Source organism: Taudactylus pleione, unplaced genomic scaffold (assembly GCF_031769625.1).
Source record: "Taudactylus pleione unplaced genomic scaffold, aTauple2 ptg000065l, whole genome shotgun sequence".
Taxonomy (NCBI): Eukaryota; Metazoa; Chordata; class Amphibia; order Anura; family Myobatrachidae; genus Taudactylus; species Taudactylus pleione.
Window position 1 is genome coordinate 13,734,859 of NW_028284467.1, and position 27,509 is coordinate 13,762,367.

General features: G+C 42.3%; 1 protein-coding gene across 3 annotated transcripts in view; it reads right to left on the bottom strand.

Annotated features, from left to right (window-relative positions):
* The window catches only part of PFKM (phosphofructokinase, muscle), a 95,063-nt gene that overhangs the window by 13,889 nt on the left and 53,665 nt on the right, over positions 1-27,509 (bottom strand). For all 3 annotated transcript variants that reach the window (XM_088465950.1, XM_088465949.1, XM_088465948.1), the window contains exons 9-18: positions 26,472-26,580; positions 24,702-24,797; positions 24,381-24,473; positions 23,540-23,665; positions 20,723-20,787; positions 20,153-20,216; positions 19,695-19,841; positions 10,091-10,161; positions 7,570-7,657; positions 6,394-6,546 (exon numbers count right to left, since the gene is read on the bottom strand). In XM_088465950.1, coding sequence (XP_088322076.1) covers positions 6,394-6,546; positions 7,570-7,657; positions 10,091-10,161; positions 19,695-19,841; positions 20,153-20,216; positions 20,723-20,787; positions 23,540-23,665; positions 24,381-24,473; positions 24,702-24,797; positions 26,472-26,580 — 1,012 coding nt within the window. The remainder of the gene's footprint in view (positions 1-6,393; positions 6,547-7,569; positions 7,658-10,090; positions 10,162-19,694; positions 19,842-20,152; positions 20,217-20,722; positions 20,788-23,539; positions 23,666-24,380; positions 24,474-24,701; positions 24,798-26,471; positions 26,581-27,509) is intronic.

A 27,509-nucleotide genomic window follows, 5' to 3' on the forward strand; every position in this document is an offset into this window, starting at 1 on the left:
TTAGTCAATTTTAACCAAGCAAAGAGGAGACAGAGGACAGAAGAAATGGAACCCTAAACCATCAATCCAAGACAAAAGCATCCAACAGACACAACAGAAAGTGTCACAACTGACAACACACAACTGTATCATACAACAACAAACAGAGCAGTGCTGGGAGGGCACCCAGTGTCCCCTACGGGATTGGAGAAAGAGATTTTACTGGTAAGTACAAAAATCCTGTTTTCTTCTACTACCTTGGGGGACATGGAAACTCTGGTTATGTCCCAAACTAGTCCTTACAAAAGCCAATGCGCTGAAGCAGCATCTCGAGGCGCAAAGGTGTCAAACCTATAGAACTTGGTAAATGGTAAGCACGGCAGACCAGGTGGCCATCCTGCACATCTGTTCCGTGGAAGCCCCATGGCACGCAGCCCACGAGGCTCCCACCGACCATATTGAGTAAGCCATAACCCTGGACTGGACCTGCTGGATTCCAGCAACGTAAGCTTGTTGAATGACAGCACGAAGGCAGTGAGATATCATACAATTTTAAACCGACCAACCCCTCTTACAAGAATAATATAGGACAAACAAGTCATCCATCATATGAACATAGGTCCGAGGAGTACAGACCACATCCAACGAATGACAAGCCTCATTCTAAAGCAGGGATTTGGAACCACATGCCCGGGGGCCGTATAAGGCCCACGGAATCATTTGGTCTGGTCCTCTGAGCTTGTTTTCTTCTAGTCATATCTGGCTAGCAGGGTGCCTAGAATGGCACCCTGCAGCCAGAATCTATGCAGCAGTGCCGCCTGGATCGTCCTCAGGACGCTTCAGATGGTCACACAGCTGCCCTTGGCAGAAAAAAGGTTCCTCACCCCTGCCATAAAGAGAAGAACCCTTACTGGAGAAAACCAGGGCCACAATCTGCTGATTTATGCAGAACCGAGAAACCACCTTTGGTAAATAGGAAGGTTGTGGCTTTGTGAAACACAAGAAAAGGAGAACGACAAGACAGAGCACTAAGTTTCGAGACCATGCTAGCTGAGGTAATGTCAAGGAGGATAACAGTTTTCGATGTGAGATAGAAACACAGATAAGGCAGACACCTGCACCTTGAGGAAACCCAAACACAACCTTCGACAAAGGCCTCATGGAGGAACAACAGGAGACGGAAATTCAAAAAGAGGAAGGAGGAAAACACTTCTTCTCACACATAAGCCGCCAAATTCGGTGATAATGTCAAGCCGAAACCTGCTTCCGGGCCTGTCTGACAGCATTTTACTGGGAAACACCTGAAGATGGAATATGGCCCTGAGCTCCAAAATATTGATGGGTAGGGACCCCCTGGCACTGTAACAGAATAACCACAGCCCCAGAGATCTGGTGGCATCTGATGTAACCAGAATTCAGTCTCAAATGATGAAGGGATGACCCGCACTGAGGGCCTGATTCAGTAATGAATGGAACTGCAAAGCTGCACGCAAGCAGCTTTACAATTCTGTCCTTCTAGATATTAAGTTACCTTTAACCAGGTGTTGTTCCATAATAATATACTTCAATCCAGTATAATTAAGAATTTGTCATTTTATTAATTAATTAAATAAATAGATCAAGCCTCCTGCTGCATTACTTATCCGAGCTGTACAATGCAGCATTGCATAATCTGTGGGAACATTAGTCGTCTAACTGACCCATGGGGTCACGCAAGCCAGCTGCCGCAGTTCCTACAAAGAAGCCAGGAAATCTCAGCCGAAGGAGATCCTGGCCTCTTCCTTCCCTCCCCCCAACAGCGGCGACATGCCTCTGTTTCAGGAAATGGAGGCTGTTGCCGCCCCCAAATGGAAGCAGACTACCAATCAATGGCAGCAGACTGTCAAACAGGTGCATTCACGCAGAACACATACTGCACTTATACAGTACGGGTCAGGCGTCTGCGCAGATTCCCGACCACCGGGAATCTGCGTTTAGCAGTGCACGCTAGTAAGGTCCTGAGATGTCTGGAATCCAGCCACCAGAGGAGTAACAGACGAGTCTGAGGGGAGAGATGGATGATCCGGGACAGGTGGAGATATGAGTTGTCCCAATTGTACAACAGATCCAACTGAAGTCCCTGGAAACGGAGTTGTCCGAACGGAACTGCTTCAATGAAGGACACAAATTTTCCTAAGAGTTGCATGCAAAGATGGATGGAAACTGCACTCTTCCGAAGTACCAGATGAATCAGGGTTTAAATGGCCACAATCTTGTCCTGGTGCAGAAATACCTGTTTCGAACAGCTGTGATGGTACAAATTTGGATTTCTTGAAATTGATAATTCATCCTTGCGAGTTCAAGACCCAATGGGGTGTATTTACGAAAGTTGCCCATAGCAACCAATCAGATTCTATCTATTATCTTCCAGGAGGTGCTAGACAAATGTTAAGAAGAACATAATTGGTTGCTATGGGCAACATCTTCCTTCTAAAAACCCACGTTTTAGTAGTAAATACACCCTAATGTGTTAGCTGAACACGAGACTGAAGATTCTCTGAGGAAGGGGCCTTGATGAGAAGGTCAACCAGATATGGAACAATGGTGATACCCAGCGATTGGAGGTGTGCCACCCTGACCGCCATCACCTTAGTAAAGAGCAGAGGTGCTGTTGAGAGGCCAAAGGGTAAAGCCTTGAACTGGTAATAAGTATCTTGAATCACAAACTGCAGGAGGGATTGGTGAGGCTCCCAAATAGGATTGTGGAGATAAGCTTCCCTGATGTCCATGGACACCAGGAACTCCCCCCCCCCTTCCTCCAACCCGAGAATCACTGAGCGGAAAGACTCCATCTTGAACTTCTGAATATGTAAATGAGCATTCAGGGACTTTAGATTAAGAACTGGTCTTACAGAGCTGTCCGAATTTGAGACCACAAAGAAATTTCACTAAAAACCCTGTTACTGTTGGTGTGTAGGTACCAGGATTACTACACCCATGGAGACAAGAGACTGTAGAGCCCTCTGTAAACAAGATCCTTTTGACAAGATGGCAGAAACCTGATGGAAAGAACCTCTAAAGAGGAAGACCCAAAGGTCTACCTTGTAACCCACAACGAGGACGCCTCTCACCCAAGCATTGCAGGATATCCATATACAGGCATCCCAAAAAGCAAAGAAGGTGGGCACTCACCATAGGATATCCTATGTTTGGGGGCAATCCATCATGCAGGGGGTTTACCTGAAGGACGGGCTTCAGGTCCGTATCCAAACCAGGATTAATGCCTCCCCTGTAAGAAGAGGACTGTCCTCTGGAACTGCCTAAACACAATTTACCGGAGTGCTGGAAGCACTGAAATGAAGGTCCCAACGGAATCTTTGACTTGGAAGCTGAAGAAATAAGAAAGGAGCCATTTCTCCCATGGCCAGGGCGATGATTTTGTCCACTTCTGTTCTGAAAAGTACATCAGTATCAAATGACAAATCGGCCAAGGATCGCTCACATTCCACATCGGACTGCCAAGACCTGAATTGGCGAGCAGCAACTGCCAAAGCAAAGACCATAGAACAGACCAAACTTGCGTCCATCGCCACCTCACAAAAATAAGAGGCAGATTCCTAGATGTGCTTCTCCAATGGAAGCAAGAGAGTAGAGGAGTTCAGGATTGGAGTCCATCTCCAAGTAGTTCCGCCCATTTTTCTATCACCTTGTTAACCCAAGCATAGACCAGGGGGTAAATTTACTAAAGTGAGAGTTTTGAGAAGTGAGTTTTAGAAGAGATGTTGCCCATAGCAACCAATCAGATTCTACTTAACATTTAACTAGCACCTTCTAGAAGATAATAGCTAGAATCTGATTGGTTGCTATGGGCAACATCTCTTCTAAAACTCACTTCTAAAAACTCTCACTTTAGTAACTTTACCCCCTGGATAGGGCGACTAGAGCCACAGTCACCGCATAGATTTTCTTCAAAGTGGACTACAGTTTACTATCAAAGCTATCACGAAGAGAAGACAACCCTGGAACCAAATTGGTCGTCTTCTTGGACAATCTGGCGATGAGCGGTCTACCAGCAGTGGAGTTTCTCAATTTGATCCAGTTCTCCAACCGGGAATGGATAGAGAGATAACATACGCTGTGTTGAACTGCTGCCCCTGCAGAGAATGTTTGTGGCATGAGTCTCCTTCGCAGACAAACTGCAGGCAGATGTGTGCCGAAGGAAGGGTGTCCAGAATTGGAACACCCCTCGGGCCAGTCCACAAGGCTGCTGCACACTGCAGGCTAGAAACGCCAGTGGCAGTCAATAGTGGGGACTGTCAAAATGCAGACGGCACTAAGCTCAGCCATCTTCCCCTACCCTCCGTAACATAGATGTCTGTGAAATGGCGCAAGGAAGGGGGCCACCTGGATTAACGTCATGCCAATTTGTCCACCACCACCTATGGACAGACCCTACTTACCCGCTATGGTAAGCATTCAGGTGCACGGTGCAGCTGTGCTGAGGATACCAGGACACAGACCTGTGACAGTCGTGGCAGGTCCCACTGGAGGCACTCACGTTGTAGGTAGACTATCGTAGCCCATAGTCTGCCCTCAGCATCAAAAATAAGAACTGACAGGCTACAGCAGTTGCTTGAAAAAGGGACACCGGGCACTTGAACAAAACTGAGTCAGGTGGGCTATAGAGTGGGAGGATCCATGACAAAATCTAAAAAGATTTAAAGTGCCAGGCTTCACTCACCACTATCTATTCTATAGAGTTCCCTGTGTCCCCCAAAGAAATAGGAGAAAAAGAAATACATTTATCTTACAGAAAAGGTTTCTATAAATGTAATGTTCACAACTAAAATACATAAGACTGTAAGCTCACACGAGCAGGGCCCTCCACCGTCTTGGTTGTTACCCTGTACTATCCTAGTCTCCAGTGCGTTCCCACACACAGTCAGTGACATTGATCCTTTCTGTCCATCCTGTCCTGGGCACTGGGTCATTCAATGACATTTAATAACTGTCACTATCTTAGCTGTAACTCTTTTAGTTGTCTTTATATTTCATGGTTTGATTTTTCCAAATGAACGGTCTCATTTAGCCTTATTATATTCAACTGAATGAGTGTATTTTTGTAATTTTCCCAGTATGGTTCTTCAGTCACTTGTTGACACCATGTAAATAATAACAATAATAATAATAATACATAGGAATAGTCATATAAATTCCATGCAAGAAATATATATGCTCTGAGGGCCTGATTCAGTAAGGATCGCAACTGCGATCGCGGCTTCGTTTACGCACGCAGTCTCACTGCAATGATATGCTAATCCATTGCGATCGCTGTGCTGTCGCAGAACTACATAAGGATGCCCACCTTACCTTACACACATCCATAATGTTTAACGATCGATAACATCAAGTAACATCAGAGCCTCACGCACACTTGCGCAAGGTCAGACCTTGCTAACTTCATCGCACGTTGTGAAAGGCCAAGCTGCGTATGGCATCACAGTAGATAGTTTATGCACGCCCCTGCAACGACGTTCAAACGAACTGGCACGCCTGCTTTTCGCCAACCACCCCCCCGTCACCTCCAACAAACGGCACTTCCTGTCAATCACTCAGCGATGGGTCTGCATAGTCTCTGCGACTGCAAGCCCGATTGCAGTGGCTGGTTCGCGCACAGCGATGCATATGCGTGCGCAGAGCGCAACAATCGCACGATTACGTGCATAATCACCATTGCAATCCCTGCTGAACCAAGCCCTAAGTATCTTAGGGTCTATGTAAAGGAGCTCAAACTAATTTTGTATCATTCGCTAACCATAGAAAATACTCAACTCCTTAAACTGACTGGAAGATAACGTCTATGTTATTCTCGGGAGCCAACTGATTGGGGGCTGCAAGTAAAGGCTTGGAGGGCCACACGAGACCTATTGCCCATTACTGGGACATACAACACAGTGGGCAGTACAACTTGTTACATCATTGTGCATGCACCATATAATTGCAGCCCAAACTTTGCTCCCTCCCTATTATTTCTTAGGTGAAAGAATATGAATGCAACTAAACAACTCATTGTAAAAAATAGGCAAGTATAAATCAAGGGTCCAATCTATGTAATCCAGGAAAAAGGTCAATTAAAGATTTCTCATTCAGAACCACTGGGCCAATGTTTGCATAGGATAATGCATCAGACTTCTCTCTGAAAACATCTTCTGTTCCTGTCCAAGGCTGGATGTAGCAGAAACCTACATGGTGATCATACATTCCATCTCAGAAACCTCCATGCAGCAGGTTTATCAGTTTTTTTTCAATGGCCAGCTGCATAGCAGACTTTTACTTCTGCGCCTATCCTCTGAAAGCATTAGAGGTTTACTTTATTAACGTCCACTAGGGTGGACTTCAACTCATGAAGCAAGATGGAAACAAACAGATACTTACTGTAGTAATAGTGTTAAGAGCTGTATCAGCACCAATGCTGAAATCAGATCCAGGGACATTGTTAGAAACAGTGGCTGGAATTACAACCATGGGAATACACAGCTCCTCAAACTTGGCACGTCCCTCCATCAATTCCAGGCTGCCTGTGAACGCCTGCAGGAAACACACGGTTATAACATGGGCATCTATAAACAGGTGGAACGAGGTGCAGAATGAAATCTGCTGAATAGCGGTCAACAGAAAAAATGAGTCTAGATAATAGTCTTTATGGCGTCTAACTAGAATTAGTGGAATTTTTTTTTTTGTGAGCACAAAATTCTCAGGACATGTACAGAGATATACAATCTGTGCCTGAATTTATTGTAGAGACATATTGGACACGTGCCTAATGCAGAACTGTCGTTTTTTGCATTTATGTTTCGAGTTGTTCAAGAAATAATAAAAGTGGATGGGGTGTTGGATTACAGGGGTTAACAGTGTGGCTTGCCCAATTATTAATTTTGTCCAAAATCACTCACAATGCAATATTCAATGAACTCCAATTACATACCTGCATAGGAGTAATATAATCTATATTGCATGTGATGCTACACATTTATTATTAAAACAGAAATAAATACGATTAAAATATTGTTTTTCAATATAAAAAAAATATGTAACATTAATAATTCCTACCATACAGAACAGTATCAGCAGCAGAATTCAGAAACTGACATATTATTATTTACATTGCTGCACTATTATTGGGCACTCTGGCTAATGCTATAGAAATGAGTGTGGCCATGTTTTAATTGAACTAATGACACTGAAAGAGATCCAACTGCCTGGGGCATACACTAAAAGGCCTGATCTGGTCTCTGGGGCCGAGCAATAAGATTGGCCCTGTGTGGTCAGTATAATGGAAAAGAAGGCCCGTCTCCTGCCTGTTAGGGGTGAAGCAATGAGCTATAGTTATATGTGCATGTGTATAATGCTGCAGCTTCAGCAAGAGGCTTGATTAAAAAAAGAAATAAAAAAATCTAAGTTGTCCTATTACATTTATTGTATAACAGCAGTCTTCTAAACTTAGCCTACACTGACAATTCACATACACTGGAGTTCAATACTGTATTTAATGTCTAATAAAATACATTTTTAATCAGATTACATTTTATTATAACACAAACCAAGACTTACCTCAAAACCTCCAATAACAATTAGCCCATGTATGTTAAAGTTGCTAATATTGGCACTGATCTCTTCAAAGAATTTCTTAGGCAGCACCCTATGTTAATAAGTAAATATATGTTCGTTAATTAAAGGCAAGGACTTCCTGAAGGAGGGCAGTGTGACCACGCAGCGTGACAATACGACATTTTTTTTAATTGTCTTTTTTCTTCCAGACCACTTTAAAAATCAACAACAAATGTGATCAGTAAGAGTGACGTATCTGAAAGTACATATGCTTATGTAATTATGTATATATAGACTGCAAATGGGATCTTTTTGCTGTATGTCCCTGTTTAAGTAAGTGGATGTCTATCTATTTTCTGTCCTAGCTTCAAATTATATCTGCGAAACAGTTTTGTGACACATAGATCAGTTGGTAACTAATATATACCTCATGTTTAATCATCTTTACCTACAGATTAGCAATGTTTATGTAATTACTAAGAAGTTAGGTATATGAGGAAAATTAAAAAAAAACATGATTAATAATCTAGTTAACACTAGTGGCACCGGGAATCACAAAATAGATTATAGCAGATGATATTTTAGATTGAACAAATCTGTTAATAACATGTTCTTAATCATGCTTATACAGATGCATAAGCGCTCTTACTTGTATCTATTGTATGATAACTGAGGATTGCTTGTGCATAGTTACTAAATTCCTCAACCTCTATCCTAGCCTGGGAAGAGATATCAGAATAATAGTAACATGAATGTAAATGTTATACATCTGTTTTGTAAAAGATACATCCATTTGGGGATGCAACATCCCGATACGGGGCTTGATTCAGAGTTAAGAGCAACTCTAAAAAAAGAGCAACAGAAGGAGCAGTTTGCACCTTGACAAACCCATGTTGCATTGCACATGGGAGAGATTTCAAATATGAGACTTATAGCTGGGAAGGGCGTGCTAATTCTACATATCAGTTTAGGAGAATAGCTGCCCAGTATTGCTTGCTATATGCAAGAGCAGCCAGTATTTACCCTGCATGCAAAAATAAAATGTATTTGCAAACCTTACACCTAACAAATCATGTTGCAATGTAAGGGGCAACATGATTTGTTAAAGGAGCTAATTGCTCCCTTTTTGCTCTTTTTTTGTTATCTGCTTCTAACGCTGGGCGTGGATTGAAAGATCTACACTATTTAGATAGACAGCCCCAAAAAAAAATTGACACCACATGTTAGACAGGCAATAAATTGGTGGTCAACAGGGTCAAAAGGTCGATTTAAATGGTCGACATAGTCAAAAGGTCGATTAATTTTTTTGGTTATTTTAACACTAATCCTCACCCAGCCTTCCTCTAGTGCCTAATCCTAACCCTCCCCCTGGTGCCTAACACTAACCATCCCCTTATTACCAGTTATTTATATAGTGCACGCATATTCCGCAGCGCTTTACAGAGAGAATATTTGTCCATTCACATCAGTCCCTGCCCCAGTGCAGCTTACAATCTATATTCCCAACCACATACACACACGCACACACACACTAGGGTTAATTTTTGTTGGTTGCCAATTAGCCTACCAGTATGTTTTTGGAGTGTGAGAGGAAACCGAAGTACCCGGAGGAAACCCACGCAAACACAGGGAGAAACCCTAACAGTTCCCTTCCGCAGCCTAACCCTCTGTCAAGTGCCTAAGCCTAACCCTCCTAAGCCTAACCCTAAAAATAATAAAAAATGACGTTTTGACCTTTTGACCATGTCGACAATTTGATTAGTTGACTTAAACCCATGTCGACCATTTGCATGTCAACCATCTGGTGTTGATCTTTTGACTGTCTATTTAGACACTGTAGTTCTCCCATCCCTGTACCCGTAACTCTGAAACAGGGTCATAATTGTGGAATAAACAAAACATTAGTAACCAGATATTCAACCATGGACAAAATGTATAAAAAAAACCACACCCTTCCAAGTACTGTGACTGACCACATGAGCACCACTCACCTGCTACAAAGCCCAGGGAAGGGGTCAAAATAAAAGAGTACACAAGTCCCCAAAGGTATATTACCACAAATAGGGATTTACCCTGAAACGAAGGTGGGAATAATCTAATAGGACGGTAATTAGATATGAAACGCAGCTCATACCAAGTGGCGCAACATCTCAGGAGCCGATGTTTTATAAAAAGTGAGAGATAATTTATGTAACTTTCCCAAGTTTCAAAGAATATGGTGACTTTCCTCACTTTAGTCAGTGTATTAAATTTGTTGGACAATCAAAAATTATGTGGACTTCATCTGATTGGACGGGTGATTGGACCAATGCACTTGTGTAACCAGACAGATTATAAACTCTTTTATATTTAGACAATAATGAGTAAAAATACCAAAGTTTGGAGAGAAACGTGTTAGTTATTGCATGAGATCCATGATTACATCCATATTTATCTACTAGCGTAGGTAAACTGTAAATGTTTGGAAAACACCAAATTCATGCAGTTGGAAAAAATCCCCCCCAAAAAACCCAGAATGTGTCACCTTTTGGTTCCAAGCCGTGAACCTCCTTGTCCTGTCCACCCACCAACACCGCCCCAACCAATTTCTTCAATCTGGCAGAGAAATAAATATAAAAATATAAACATGCAAACCAAGCCTCTAGATCTGCAGCGTTCTAGAATATACATTAACAAATTCAGATGATTCCGTGATCATAAGTATTTACCAATAACCTTCCTCATCCTACACTCAACTTCATGGTTGTGTCAGTCAGGTATTCGAACAAAGAACATAATCAATTACAAAATGTATAAATCAAAATGTAATTATGTTTTGATCTTATGTTTTGAACTCCTTCAATGCTTGTCGGTGGAGGATGTCACTGTATCCTACTCTTTACAAAGCCGAAAAGAAGAGAGAGAGTCTCAAAGTGTTTCCCCTAGGTTTACATGTAAAACATATAAGAGAAGCATAAAAATTGGCTTCACAGATTGTCAGTCATGGTTTTTGTTTTTAAATGTGCTGGATGTGCTGTAGGGTTTGTACATGATCTTGTACACAGGACTCGGGCACTGCCTTGTAAAAGAGATTTTTCTGGTCACCATGGCAGTTCTAATATGAATTCCAATGGTTTATGATGTTTCACGGTACTTGAAAGTTATAGAGGTAAAGAGGCGAAGCAGGAAGAGTTATAGCAGCACGATGCGTGCCGCTATAAAACAGATCATCCCCCAGATTTACCGTTGATGTCCCTGCTGTGGTGATAGGGCAACGACAGCTGCAGCCGTCAGTATCAATAGCTGCAGCTGTCGAAAAAGTGCCACTGACCGTTCATACATTGCCCAGTATATCGGCGCTATCTTGTAGATAGCAGCGCCGATAATGACAGGGGTGCATAGCGCCCGTGTAATTTAACACGAACCCCAGAAAGATACATGGGGGAGAAGCGGTATGAGCGCACATAATGTGCGCTGATACCACTTCTTCCCCACGTCGGCCATTCATACATCTTCCCCTATGTACAGTTAAACACTTTGACATCTGACATTGAACATTAGTCTGTAATATTTCCCCTTGTCATTTAAAATGACTACTCCCCTAAGACATTACAGTCAACAACAGCTGTCAATGGAATGTAAAGTACCAGTTTAAAGGAGGCGAACACAACTGTAAAGCTGGTTCTTGCTGTAAGGGGGGGGCACTCTCCTTGGCCTCTATGTGTTGGGTTGTATGGAAATTTCTCCAAGTGGATATCCCCAAATATTCTACCCGTTTAAATATAAATGTATATATACACACACACACACATTTTTATATGGGAGAGAGAGAAGAGTTTATTTTTAACCAGTTATAATATTACAATGAATTGAACATTGTTTTTCAAATCTAAGCTATTGGTGTTTAATTATTGGGTATCCTTTCAAACCAAATAACATTTTCGGAGTATTCCAATGCTGACAGACATCGGGTTATCAAATAAATGTCCAAGGCATATTTACACGTGGGTGTATATCGTACATTGTCTATAAAACACAAAATTGACCTATTTAGTCTTCCTTTGACATTGTTAAGGAATAAGAAGACTACAGAACAACAGAGAGAGCAACCATTGAGAGGACAACGTTGCAAGTTTGTCCAATATGTAGGTAAACAAGATGGTTTATCTGATTGCTGTGGGTCTGCGCGTGTGTAGAACGGGTCCTGCATGATCGCTATCAGGGCCTGACACAGCTTGGATTGCAGTTGCTTAATCACACACAAATCGGCCTATTATTTCGCACTGCGCATGTGTACGCATCGCAGTGCGCGAACCAGATGCTGCGATCGGGACTGCAGTGACCATGCAAACACATCGCAGAGTGATTGACAGGAAGTGCCGTTTGTGAGTGGTGACGGGGGGATGTGGCCGGGCGAACGCAGGCGTGCCAGTGCGTTTCAATGCCGTTGCATAGGCTGCAGAAATTAGCCATTGCGATACCATACGCAGCCTGAGGCCTCATAGCGTGCGCTGAAGTTAGCAATTCCTGAGTGAGGTCTGACCTGCTTTAACTGTGCGCATGGGTCCGATGTTACCGATTATTTCACTATGTTGCAAAAGTATACTGATGTGAGTAAGGGGAAGTGGGTGTCCTTGTTAGGCTGCGATCGCAATGCGAATGCAGACATTTGCATATCACCACTGATATTAGTAACTGCGTTGCGTGCGTATGAGCAGAATAGTGATCCTTGCTGAATCAGGCCATCAGCCCCCCCTTAGCTGCAGCACGATTGACATGCTGCAGCGTTTTGGGGTGGCGACCAGGACCACACTGAGAATACTTCGGCTTACGTAGCCTGACCAAGGGCAGCGACCATCGCAACAGATGGTCGCAATGGTGATCCAAAGTAGTGTCTACAGACGCTGCACTCGGACTGCAGATGCATACAGGAGGTGTCTATAGCCTACTGACACCTCCTGCTGCATTTGCATTATAGTTGGACGGCTTTGCACAGCAGCTTCCCTTTCGGTTGTGCAATACTGTCCACATCGGAATCAGGCTCCATATCAATACCACTGTGATACATACGCTGCACTCTCTCTCCCACATATTTCAGGATATCCACTTGTAGAAATTACCATACAACCCAGCACCTAGAGGCCAAAGACAGCAACGGAACCACCCCCCTATTCCATGGACTATTCAGAGGAACCCAGTAGAAAGGCTCCTGTCATTCCTGGCTGCACCACTTTTCCCTCACCTGTTCCCTGTATGTGGGGTCAGCCATCTGCACTTCTTGCTATTTGGTGGCAGCCGATAATGGTTTAAAATATTAACCAAAATGATAATGAATGGAAAATGTAAACGTTTTCGAAAAAAAATACGTTAAAATTGTGATTAGGTTTGTCACACACAATGCGGATTCCAGTGTAATTACAAAGGCAGTGAATACTTGAAGAGTATTATAAAACTTACACTAGGTTACGGTGATTGAAATTAGTATTAGGAAAGAGGCTCAGAATTGTTACAAATCAGTGTGTTTAAAAATTGCTCATACATGCAAATTTGGTTGTTTCATTGTGAAATGTATTGGGTTTGCTAAATGTCAGTAGATTGGCACAATCAATTATCATTTAATTGAACCCAATAACATTTTATTGTTTCCAAATGAACTAACCTTTTCCGAGTTCCCAGACGCTGATTGTACGATCCAAAAAACAGAGGTTATTATTATTCTGACAATTCTACAATACATAGATTTAGCTGTCAGTGGACTATACCTCTGAATAAATTGTATGATCTATAAAATATGACATATCTCTCTCAGTGCAAATGTTTTTTTGTTCAATATTAAAAATTCTCTATGAGGAGACATAATTTCACACTGAACAAACTACTACGACATATGTCAAAGTAAATGATATAATTCCACCACAAGGTGGCCCCCTACATATACAGGTTGAGTCTCCCATATCCAAAATGCTTGGGACAAGGGGTATTTTGGATATCGGAATATTCCGTATTTTGGAATAATTGCATATTATAATGAAATGTCTTGGAAATGGGACCCAAATATACACACTGAATGCATTTATGTGTTATATACACCTTATACACACAGCCTGCAGGTAATTTTAGACAATATTTTTTATAATTTTGTGCATCAAAAAAAGTTTGTGTACATACATGAAATTCATTTATGTTTCATATACACCTTATACACACAGCCTGAAGGTTATTTTATACAATCTTTTTAATAATTTGTGCCTTAGACAAAGTTTATGTACATTAAACCATCAAAAATCAAAGGTTTCATTATCTCAGTCAAGCTGAAAATATTCCGTATTTCGGAATATTCCGTATTTCGGAATATTTGGATATGGGAGACTCGACCTGTATATCACAGCTGCTATTTTATGGTTGAGAGCTGAACATCTCCTAGTAGTCCTGTCACCTAAATCATTACTTCTCCCATCTACTGCTCAAAAGCAGAATCACTGATGTGGCATATAGAAGTGGGAAATGGTGACAGCTTCACAGCGTCTCTTCTCTTGCGCCATATGTGGAGTGTAATTCTTATGGTCTGCTTATACACCTAGTACTGGAGTCGATTTGGTCCTATCTTACTTAGAAAAAAAAGGATTTTAGAGGTAAGACAAAAATCTGCATTTATGAGTCCATGAATACTAGGACAAAGTCCAGGAATGATGATGTTTGTCCACGTAAGATGACGTTTTGCCTCTTTCTGAGTTCCGTTTTTTTGGAGGGAAAAATCCGAACTCAGCGTGCAAACTCGAACCTATCCGTGCCTGCACATCCCTAATTTGAACAGTTTATTATTTGCCTCTATCATTCCAAAATACATCAGAGACTACAGGTGACATATAATAAATCTGCATAATCCAAGTAATAAACAATATAATTTAATATTCAATATCTAGCATATGTTGAATCAGAGATACACATATGTGTCTTCACTCACAAAACAATACAATTCTGCCTCCTTTTGACCTATGACGTATGGATATACAAACATATAGTTATATACAGATTTATGTTTGTTTCAATAGTGTTAATAATATATTGTTAATATAATTTATTTAAATCACCTCCTCATAAATTTCTAGAGAACTACAGTGTTACTTGGTTCAGTTACATATTTAGGTGTCCCTGAACAGCGCTGTATTTGTCAATTTAGATTTAACAATTTTGTTGCTTGCCACCCAGGTCAAAATTTGCCAGACCTAGCATGGCTAATAATGAGGAGTCAACATACTGATGGAGCAAGTGGCTGTAGAGAACTTAAATAATCAAATTCTTGTTGTTGCTTGTGTTTATGTTGGTGGATTTTACCATGTTGGTAGATAGAATAATGATTAATTAATGAACAATGATTAAGGTGAGAATATTGGTCTTTTTACAGTGTTCAGCAGTGGTTCTCAACAAAAGCTGGACTTAAGCATTACTGAGCTATGGATGATCCATTTTATGGTAAAAAGGAGACTTATGTCTTACCTGTTAAGTCTCTTTCTTCGACTTCATAGGGGACACAAGGACAACTCTGGGTATAGCCTGGAGAGGAGAGACTGGGCACCAAATGGTTAAATCAATTTACCCACAAGCCCCAGCGTCCTCTCCTCTATACCCCACTCCCAGACACTGGAGTTTAGTTTAGTTTGCAAATCCGCGGCAGGAGCGAAGCAGAGGAGAAGGAAGGCCGGCATACATACAGAACCATACATATCATGGAAGTACAGCCGGACTGGTCACCAAGGAAACACCCCCCGGCAGACAGTTGCCACAGGGTGGGCGCCCTGTGCCTCCTATGGAGTCGGAGAAAAAGACGACGCAATAGTGTCAAAAATTTAAAATTTTATAAAAGTATTAGTCACCGACGATGTGGCAGCCTTACAGAGCTGTTCTACAGAAGCCACAGAGTGTGCTGCCCATGAAGTCCACACTGACCGGGTGGAATGGGCCGTCACTATGGCAGGAGCAGGTAGGTTCGCCGAGTAAGCCTGGCGAATGGTAAATCGAAGTCAGCGAGCTAAGGTCTGCTTAGTAGCTGGCCATCCTTTCTTCTGAAAATCGTACAAGACAAAAAGAGAGTCCGACTTATGAAACCTCACCACATTCAATGAAGCCTCAGGGTGAGATGGATCCGAAGACTGAAATGCAGGAACCACAATTTCCTCATTAATATTAAACCAGGACACTACCTTGGGAAGGTAGCCTAGGTGAGTCCTTAAGACAGCCCTGTCAGAATGGAATACAAGAAATGGAGAGCGACAGGAGAGAGCTCTCAAATTCCAGAAGCTCCAAGCTGATGTGATGGCCAAGAGAAACACAGAGTTCCATGTGAGCCAATGCAAATCAACCATCTGTAACGGTTCAAAGGGAGCAGACTGGAGAGCACTGAGAACCAAGGAAAGATCCCAGGGAGCCACAGGAAAAATAAACGGTGGCTGCACATAAAGCACACCCTGGAAAAAGTTCTCACTTCAGGAAGCAGAGTTATTTATCTTTGAAAAAGGATAAGCCGAAACCTTTGAGGACGAAAGCTGGAGGCCTAAGTCCAGACCTGTCTGTAGAAAGGAAAAGATCCGGAAAAGACGAAAAGGCATGGGATTAAAAACCCTGGTCGCGCACCATGTAAAGTAGGTACACCAAATCCTGTGATAAACACACGCAGAAGGCTTTCTGGCCTGCAACATGGTCCGAACAACTCTTCTAGAGAATCCTTTTGCTCTTAGGATGGATGTCTTAAGAGCCACCCCAGCAAAGTGAGTCTGGCCAGGTCCGGAAGTAGACATGGGCCTTGGGGCAGCAGATCCAGCCGTAGTGGCAGCCGTAGAGGAGCGTCTACGGACAGGCCCAGGAGATCTGCGTACCACAAACGTCGAGGCCAATCCGGAGCCACCAGGATCAGAATGCCTCCTTCCAGCTTCAAGTTGCGAATGACCCGAGAGAATCATTGATATTAGAGGAAATACATAAACCAGTGGAAAGGTCCACGGAACTGCCAGTGCATCTACCAGGAGAGCTCCTGGACCCTGGCAGCTGATGATTGTAGCGAGACGCCATCATGTCGATGTCTGGTACGCCCCAGTGATGGACTAACAGCTGGAAGACGTCAGGATGTAACGCCCACTCTCCGGCATGTATGTCCTAACGACTTAAGTCCGCTTCCCAATTTTGTACTCCCGGGAGGAAGACTGCAGACCGTGCTGGAAGATGTCGCGCAGCTCAGCGGATAATTTTACTTACTTCTTGCAAGGCTCCTTGACTGCAAGTGCCGCCCTGGTGATTCGTATAGGCCACTGCGGTTGCGTTGTCCGACTGCATCTTCACTGGATGTCTCCGAAGGAGGTGCTGTGCCTGACACAGAGCCCTGTACACGGCCCGAATCTCCGCAATGTTTATGGAAAGCTGGCTTTCCTGATTCGTCCAACAGCCCTGAAAGGTGAGCTGACAAGTTACAGATTCCACCCCAGAAGGCTTGCATCGGTGGTGAGAAGGACCCAGTCCTGGATCCAAAAGGGGCGTACCTTGTCCAAATGAGAACGCTGAAGCCAGCACAGTAGGGAGAGAGGAACTTCATGGGGGAGAATTAAAGTCTGAGCCTTGAGGTTCGGAGACTTGACCAAAAGCCTCAGAATGAGTCCCTGGAGAGGCAGAGTGTGAAACTGTACGTGCCCCACCATGTCGAAAGTCGAAACTAAGAACCCCAGAATTTGCATACATGAGTGAATGGATACTTTCTGCAGACTGGAGAAAGTTGTGAATTTTGGTTTGTAATTAAAAGATCTTGTCTAGAGGAAGGAAGACTCTGAGTTTTGAAATCCAACAAGGCTCCCAGGTGGAGCATCTCCTGGGATGGAGATAGCGTTGACTTCTTCCAGTTGATTATCCATCTATGTGATTAAAGAAGCTGTATCGTTAGATGAATGTGATCCCTGAGCACCTCTGGAGACTGCGCTAAGAGAAGCAAGTCGTCCAGGTATGGTATAATCCTGATGCCCCTGCATCGTAGATGTGCTGCCATGACCTTCGTGAACACACGAGGGGCCGTAGACGGACCAAAGGGTAGTGCTTGAAATTGGTAGTGGTTGGTTTGTACTGCAAACCTGAGGAAACATTGGTAATTGGTTCGTATAGGGATATGCAAATAAGCATTCTGTATATCCAAAGACGCCATAAAGTCCCCTGGCTCCAAAGCGAAGATGATGGACCGAAGGGACTCCATACGGAATTTGGTAATGCGGAGAAACTTCCGTAAAAGCCTAACCCTCTCTGGGACGGGGGAACAGGAATGACGATCCCTGAGGCCATGAGAGAGCTTCTGCCTTTTCTGGTTGAGCAGGAAGACCGGTGGAAAAAAACATGGAAGATGGACGCTGTTGAAAAGTAAGGGCTTAACCTCGAGACACAAAGTCCTTGACCCAAGCGTCTGTTGTGGTCCCACACTGCCGAAAGGCGAAGAAGCCGACCTCCCACTCAGAGATCATGCGGCAGGCTTGTCCACTATCTTGGCAGCTGGACGTCTGGTAGACCAGGCCTGCTTACCTCTGGGCTTGAAGCTTCTGGAGGCAAAACCCTGTGCTCTTGGAAACAGCTGATCTCTGGCCTTATCCTGCGGACGAAAGGAACGAGATACTAAAGTCCTGGGTGACAGACGGCAGAAAAGCTGGTTTGGAGGCTGCCAACATAGTCATGATTTTGTCCAGTTCAGGACCCAATAGGACGTTACACGAATAAGGAAGAGCTGCCCGAGACTTCAGATTCTGTATCCGCTTTCCAAGTGCGCAGCCAAAGAGCTCATCTGGCAGCAACTGCAGAAGCAGAAACCTTAGAGGTTACAGTCCAGAATCTATAGCTAGACATTTTGTAGTCGCAGAAAAAACTACACACCAAATAGCTAGTGAGGTGTAAGCAAACAAGGGTCTTTAGCAGTGTAGTATATAATTTGTGCAGTATACAATATACAGAATTATATGAAAGTTAAAGGCAGCAAGCTGTCAATACAATCAAACTGTATCCATCCCTGAAAGGGATTTTCCCCAGTGACCAGCCCCAGCGGCACAGATATGATGAAAAAACACATACACCACACAGACCACTCAATGTAGATAGTGGGCAATGCTCAACAAACCAGTCTAAATTAGCAGGAAAGAGTAATAACTCTAGCACAGCTGCTGGGAGCAGGCTTTGAGAGGAGACTGGAGCCCAGTGCTTCTCTCCAACGCTGAGGCAATGATATAAAATGGCCTCTCAATGTTCTGTAGGGGGAGGAGAGAAGGGAGGATGAGCCTGTAGCTTACTGCTGCGGAGGGAAAGTGCGCCTCAGGCTTGGGGGAGGAGCTAACAGGGAAGCGCCTGCTCCCCCTGCTGGTCTCAATCCCAGGGACCTGTCATTGCTGCATCGAGCAGCCCCTTTTACATAAAGTGTCCCTGGTGGTCTAGTGTCAAAGCGCGGTCAGACCGGGTGCCTGCACTGCCAGCACCGCCGGAGGTATCCAGCTCCGGCAGTGTAAGCCGCTGTATCATGGTTCCCTGCATGCATGGAGCCGGCTTACCTTTAATCCTTCTCAGAGCGCCGGCTGCGGCTGGCGAGTGCTGTGTGTTTCTGGCAGTAATGGGAGCCCCGCGGCTCATGTCACTGACCCAGTCGCCAGTGCTGCAGCCACCAGCCCTGGGGCGGCAGTGGGGGCGTCCTATAGGACGCCTTCCGCTGCCCAGTCATAAATAAACTATGGTATAAAGAATTAAAAAAATTAAAATCACAAAACCACCTACAGTTGAACTCTAATAACCGATGCCCCGCTCCTACCAGCAACTAACTTAAAACTGAGGTCCAGTGCTTGGGAGCAGGGTATAGAGGAGAGGAGCCTGGGGCTTGTGGGTAAAATTATTTAACCATTTGGTGCCCAGTCTCTCCTCTCCAGGCTATACCCAGAGTTGTCCCTGTGCCCCCTAGTGGAGAAAGAAGAAATGGGAACATTCCAATGTCTAGCGTGTGGTGGAGTCAAAGTTTATAAATCTTTGGTGTACATTATGCAAATGTTATTGTAATTTGTGATGTAAGACATTAAAACCATCATTCTCTCAGCTATTTCAAGCTAATTACATTTGTTAATAAAAAACAAACAAAAAACAAATAAAAGTACCTGTCCTCTAGCAAGACCTTCAAATCCATCATGAACAGCAAACATCCTGTGACCTTGGATGATGCCAATTCTGACCGTGGATCTCACGGCGGCATTCATGCCAGCTGCAGGGGCTCCCACATTCAGCACAGCCAGGTTATAGCCACTCTGCAAGTAATGAGAAAAGTGACTGCTGCAGTAATAAACATGACATATTTCTCTTCCTGGTAACTGTCCTTTTCAGTAGATCCTATGAATAGCAAGGTATTTATGTTATGATTAAGGCAGTGTACTTTAAAGCAGCAACGACTCACCTTTGGCTAAATCAATGCATTACCGTTTGATGGAATTGGAGCTGACATATAAAAATCTATTCCATGGAGACCTAAACCCATACCTGATTATCTCCGTGTTCACACACAATTCTCTAAAAAAGTGACAATTATACATATAATAATATATGTAAATTGACTACAAACCTTTGTAGAAGGTGGTCTTATATGAGCAAGTGTCCTGTACACATTCCAATTATTTTCAAAACTCCTGCAAAAATAAAGAGAGTATAATTATCTGATCCATATAATATATTATATTACAGTATACATAGCATTTGCTAATATTAACAATTAATCATTCCTTCCTGGGTCTTTTCTACACTCAAAAAATAAAAGTTGGATTGTGATTGGTTATAATGAAAACAGCATCTTTTTCCTTTGCACCAGTTTTTATAAATGTCCCCCGACTGTCTTATTTTCCTCCCTTTGGTGTGAATGGGGTGAAAACGACCCCATTAGAGGTTACACAGGTGGCGGCTTCTATGTATACAAAGTACATGTATCTGGTCAGTGTAGATGGTTGCTCATCGTGTCACATCATTATCTCAAGTGTTATTAATAGAAGTATAAAAGCCAACGATTTGTTTAATGAGTTCATGATGGAATGCATTATTTGAGCTATTAACCTTCTGTTTCATGTCACTGTACATAGCTGTCTGTAACATTGTTTCCTTAATGTATAGTGCTCAGAGTTGGTGTTTGCAGACATTTTACCTTCCTCTTAACTTGACAGCATCCTTGAATCGTTTTTCATCCATGGCTTGTGTCACCTCCTTGGTCTGATAACAAAAGGAAAAGGTTACAATAATCTTTAGCCCTTTGGAATTGCTGATCTCGCAGCCTGTTATTGGTGAGAACAACTAGCACACAGAAGTGATCACAAAGTGTCTTCTCCTACAGTCATGAGATGAGCCCTGCTAAATCATCATTTAATGAGTAGGGGAAATAAAAGGCATTGGGGCTTAGGTAATAGACTGTGAGCTGCAGTCACTGTGGGAACTTCTTTGAGACTTCCCATATTTTTACAGCGGTTTTGCCTTTGAAATGATTGACGCTTTAAAAATACGGGATGACCCGCAGAAGTTCCCGCAGTGGCTGCAGCTCGCAGCATATTACATGAGCCACAGTGTGGAAAGACGAGGTAATAATAAATCTTAATTTATAATATTTATATATTTAAGGAATAGTGTTACAATTTACCCTGAAAAAACCCACAGCAGTCCAAGCAATAGATCTCACACATCTGTTATCCATTATGTGGACATTGCCATATATACTGGATTAGTGTTTCACAGAAAGTGCTGCATATGGGTAATAAATACAATGTTCCTGGGCCAAATCCTAAACTATAGAGATTGTGGAGGATACCTTGAAAGAAGGATACCATAAAAAGAGGATACCATGGAAGAAGGATACCATGATACCATAAAAAGAGGATACCATGAAAGAAGGATACCATACAAAGAGGATACCATGAAAGAAGGATACCATAAAAAGAGGATACCATGAAAGAAGGATACCATGATACCATAAAAAGAGGATACCATGGAAGAAGGATACCATAAAAAGAGGATACCATGGAAGAAGGATACCATAAATAGAGGATACCATGAAAGAAGGATACCATAAATAGAGGATACCATGAAAGAAGGATACCATGATACCATAAATAGAGGATACCATGAAAGAAGGATACCATGATACCATAAATAGAGGATACCATGGAAGAAGGATACCATAAATAGAGGATACCATGAAAGAAGGATACCATAAATAGAGGATACCATGAAAGAAGGATACCATAAATAGAGGATACCATGAAAGAAGGATACCATGATACCATAAAAAGAGGATACCATGGAAGAAGGATACCATAAAAAGAGGATACCATGGAAGAAGGATACCATAAATAGAGGATACCATGAAAGAAGGATACCATACAAAGAGGATACCATGAAAGAAGGATACCATAAAAAGAGGATACCATGAAAGAAGGATACCATGATACCATAAAAAGAGGATACCATGAAAGAAGGATACCATACAAAGAGGATACCATGAAAGAAGGATACCATAAAAAGAGGATACCATGAAAGAAGGATACCATGATACCATAAAAAGAGGATACCATGGAAGAAGGATACCATAAAAAGAGGATACCATGGAAGAAGGATACCATAAATAGAGGATACCATGAAAGAAGGATACCATAAAAAGAGGATACCATGAAAGAAGGATACCATAAATAGAGGATACCATGAAAGAAGGATACCATGATACCATAAAAAGAGGATACCATGGAAGAAGGATACCATAAAAAGAGGATACCATGGAAGAAGGATACCATAAATAGAGGATACCATGAAAGAAGGATACCATAAATAGAGGATACCATGAAAGAAGGATACCATAAATAGAGGATACCATGAAAGAAGGATACCATGATACCATAAATAGAGAATACCATGAAAGAAGGATACCATGATACCATAAAAAGAGGATACCATGGAAGAAGGATACCATAAATAGAGGATACCATGAAAGAAAGATACCATAAAAAGAGGATACCATGAAAGAAGGATACCATAAATAGAGGATACCATGAAAGAAGGATACCATAAATAGAGGATACCATGAAAGAAGGATACCATGATACCATAAATAGAGGATACCATGAAAGAAGGATACCATGATACCATAAAAAGAGGATACCATGGAAGAAGGATACCATAAATAGAGGATACCATGAAAGAAGGATACCATAAATAGAGGATACCATGAAAGAAGGATACCATGATACCATAAAAAGAGGATACCATGGAAGAAGGATACCATAAAAAGAGGATACCATGGAAGAAGGATACCATAAATAGAGGATACCATGAAAGAAGGATACCATACAAAGAGGATACCATGAAAGAAGGATACCATAAAAAGAGGATACCATGAAAGAAGGATACCATGATACCATAAAAAGAGGATACCATGGAAGAAGGATACCATAAAAAGAGGATACCATGGAAGAAGGATACCATAATAGAGGATACCATGAAAGAAGGATACCATAAAAAGAGGATACCATGAAAGAAGGATACCATAAAAAGAGGATACCATGAAAGAAGGATACCATGATACCATAAAAAGAGGATACCATGAAAGAAGGATACCATGATACCATAAAAAGAGGATACCATGAAAGGTGGATCAGATCAGCGGGATGACAGGCATATTAAGCTTCAATAATGAAAAAAGAATTCATGCATATTTTCTTATAAAAAGATTTGTTAATCTTTGCCATATTTCTCCGACATACTAAAGGAACAGTCCAGTGAGACCAGTGCAAACTTTTACACCCCCACAGACACTGTCACCTTTGGCCATGCACATTTTGTGGCTCCTAAATAACCATTAATGATGGCATAAGGATCTTCACTTTTCTTAGCATATAAATATCCATGTCGGACATGTTTTCAGGTCTCCCTGATGAAACAAAGCTGCCTATGTAGAACACTCTGGGAAGGCATGACTTACCACTTGCACACATTCCATTAAAGGCAGGCGGACTGCTTGATTCCCAGACAAGCTGACCACACAGGCTGGAGTATCTGGTGTTCCTTCCAATAAGGCCATTACAGCTTCAACACCCATTCGACTTCCCTAGGAAGAGGCAGCAAAATACACATACAGTACCAAATACTTTTCCCTTCTGTCATTTCTAATGTATCAGTCATTGTACTGTAACCGCTATGTAGTGCCTCATTTATCGCTTCGTGTTAGAAAGCACCACCTGCTATAGCCAGACTCATATTTTCTAGAGAACTAGTATTTTTAACTTTCATCAAACTCCTGAAATGCAAACAGCTTATATTTATCTACATTCATATGTGTATTAATCCAATTCTATTCTTTAGGTTTGGCTCTGTACTATTCCTTCCACACCCACTCAGCGATTCAGCAAGTCAATTATATCTCATGATTTAGAATTTCTATGAAACCACTAAATTCTGGACGGATGTTGGCTTTACCCCGTGGCAAATGTGGGCTGTAGATATACAGTATATGGGTGATGGACGAGCCAATGCATCACTAGCCTTAGCGTGTAGCTTATATGGACAGGGACTTATATATCAGTGATTGCTAAGGATCGCTGCAACTTTCCTATATGGAATGCGCAGTAAAATACGATGTGTCATATACATTGTGGATATTTCTAACAATTATAAAATTGTAGAATGATCATCATCTTGGAAAGGAACACAAATTCACTTCAATACAGAATACATCTGTCATTACAGAGAATAATATAATATTAGATTCAGGTGTGTAATGCAGGGAGCCCAAATAAGTTCTACCCCCACAGAGTAATAATTACCAAAATGCGATCAAAGGCTGACGGTGTTCCACCACGCTGAACGTGTCCAAGAACAGTGACTCTTGTGTCATAGCCAAGGCGTTTTACAACCAGCTGTATAAAGGGTTAATGACACCATGTATTAATATAGATATGATAGATGTATCACAAATGTAATGTCTCAATTTAACGAAATTCCTAATGGTTTCCTGATTTCCCACTTACAATGCTGTCCTATATTTATAGCCAAAGTTTTCAGACAGATGAAGCGAGTTAACAATAGAAATCTTTATCAGATTATGCGGATAACACCAAACATATGATCAATTGGTTGTTACTTACATTTTTAATATCCTCTGATGTGATAGGTTTGCCATTGTGATCAATTGCTCCTTCAGCAACTATAATAATATTAAGTCTTGATCCACGTCCCCTAGTCTGAGAATAGCAGTGTCATTAGCACATTCACAGAAAATAGCAGTGTGAGTAACACATTGACAGGCAGGGGGCACTGTAACACACTTTTTATAAACCAAAAGCAGACAGTGTTTTGCATTGGTATGAATGGAATTGTGATTTGTGTGTCACTAGTAGCCCCAGATTTTATATACATTGTTTTTCTGGCTCACATAAACCCACTAGCAAGCCCTACTTTCAATCTCAAGGTGGGTACACACTAGACCAGTGGTTCTCAAACTCGGTCCTCAGGACCCCACACAGGACATGTTTTGCAGGTCACCTAGCAGCTACACTGGTGAATTCATTACACTCACTGGTCATCTCCAGATTGGACTACTGCAACCTTCTCCTAGCTGGCCTCCCAGTCTCTCACCTCTCTCCACTACAATCAGTTCTCAATGCTGCTGCTTGGCTCATCTTCCTCTCCAGACGTTCTACATCTGCTTCCCCTCTCCTTCAAGCCCTACACTGGCTCTCCTTCCCCTTCAGATGCCAATTCAAGGTTCTTACATTCGCCTACAAAGCCCTCACCAAATCCTCTCCCACATACATTTCTGACCTTCTCTCCCCTCACACTCCTACCCGTCCACTTCGCTCATCTAATGGATGCCGCCTCTCTTGCCAACTGATTACTTCCTCCCACTCCCGCATCCAAGATTTTGCCAGTGCCGCTCCCTACCTTTGGAATGCTCTCCCTCTCCCTATCAGACTCTCCACCTCTCTACAAATCTTCAAACGGGCTCTCAAGACCCACTACTTCATCAAGGCCTTCCAGCACTCATCCTAACCCACCTCATGCTCTTTCCTCCCTATCTTCCCCTTCTGTGTCACGCCTGTCTGTCTGCCCCCCCCCTTAGAATGTAAGCTCTCATGAGCAGGGACCTCTTCCCTCATGTGCTTCTCTTTTACATTTTCTTCGACTCTTTTCTCCCCATTAGGGCACCTAACACATGACTGCCAACTCCCGGCTGCTTATTGTGAGTGCTTTAATTGCTATTGCAGAAATGTATATAAATTGTGTCCTTGTCCTGCACTGTAATGTACTGTAAGTTACTTGTTTCTTGTTCACTTGTTAGTTCTATGTACTATGTAAGGCGCTGCGGAACACTTGTAGCGACATATAAATAAAGGATAATAATAATAATTACTCACTGACACATTTTAAAAGGTCCACAGGTGGAGCTAATTATTTCACTTGTGATTCTGTGAGGAGATCTGGAAAACATGCTCTGTTTGTGGTTCTGAGGACAGAGTTTGAGAACCTGTGCACTAGACGATGTGCTCACGATGCGGTATAGTGAACGATTTCCCTTGAACTCTCCCTGGCAGCTCCCTGGCACTCCAGGACACAATATGGTGCTTAAAAGTGTTCAATCTGACCAACGATCTATTGTGCGTCCTTAACGATTTTCAGTGCATCGTGTACGGGATTGGCAGATCTTGCCTGCTGTAGGCAAGATCTGAAGATACGACGGATGAAACGCGGGTACGCGTATCCCAGCGGGTATCGTGAGTGGACACTCAGGATTTGCACCTATTTTACACGATTTGTCGTTCCGATGCGTCGAAATCGGGCGAATTGTGCAAAATATCATCTAATGTGTAGGCACCTTTACAGTGTCACGAGAGTGAAATAAAAATGGCATTTGATACCTCACTTAATCTTCTGCAAAGATGTTCCTCCCAGTTATCTTCAGGTGGAGACTCAGGAATAAAAACCCAGTCTGCTCCGCATGCAAGAGCAGTTACTAGAGCCAGGTACCTAGAACATGAGGGAAGAGGTGCAGGGTTATTCCCTGTGCAGTGTTGCTAAACCACCAATAATGATCTATCAATCATGTGCCCACCTGGAGTGTGCTGGTGTCTGATGCTGCATATGGAGGCTCACTGAGCGATTAATGCATCCCAGTTACCTTTACAACACTGAACTAAAACCCTCATTACACTACACTACACCATTATATAATGCAATCATCATGTCGCCTTTCAGCTTTTTACAATTTCTCAAATATTCCTCCCACATTCTGACTAGAGGAAACATCCGTATTTTCTTTTTCTTTTCATAAACTTTTTATTAAGCGAATCACAATATAAAGATACAGACAAATTTCCAAAGCGTTAACAGCTTAAAACATACTCATGATGAAAAACTGTAACAATTCACACAACAATACAAAGTGATTAATTTTTAAATACAAAGAGAAAATTACAAAAGCCAGAAAATATCTAGCAGCAACAGTGTGGCCAACCATCAAGGAATAAGAGCAAGTAATAGTAAAAGAAATGGAAAACAATAGAAAAATGAATAGACAAAAAAAAAAAAGGGGGGGGGGGTAGTTAGAAAAAGAATCCCTCAAACTAAACAGGATAATAAAAAAAATGTAAATGCTGAATGGAGCGGAAATGTTTTGGTACATCAGCCAGAGGGACCATGTTTTATCAAAAGACTTTGAGGTATTATGCAATATAGCGGTCATGTGTTCCATCTTGTAGACATAAGAAATACATGATATCATTGCCTGCATAGGGGAAGGAGCGGGACTTTTCCAATGAGCTGCTATCTGGCAGATAACAGCAGATACGATATGTCGGAACAACTTATTGTGATACCGTGATAGGGTGGGTAGGGGCAAGGGAAGAAGAAAATGCTGAGGATCAGAAGAAATGGTAGTATCAAATAAGTGCAAAAGG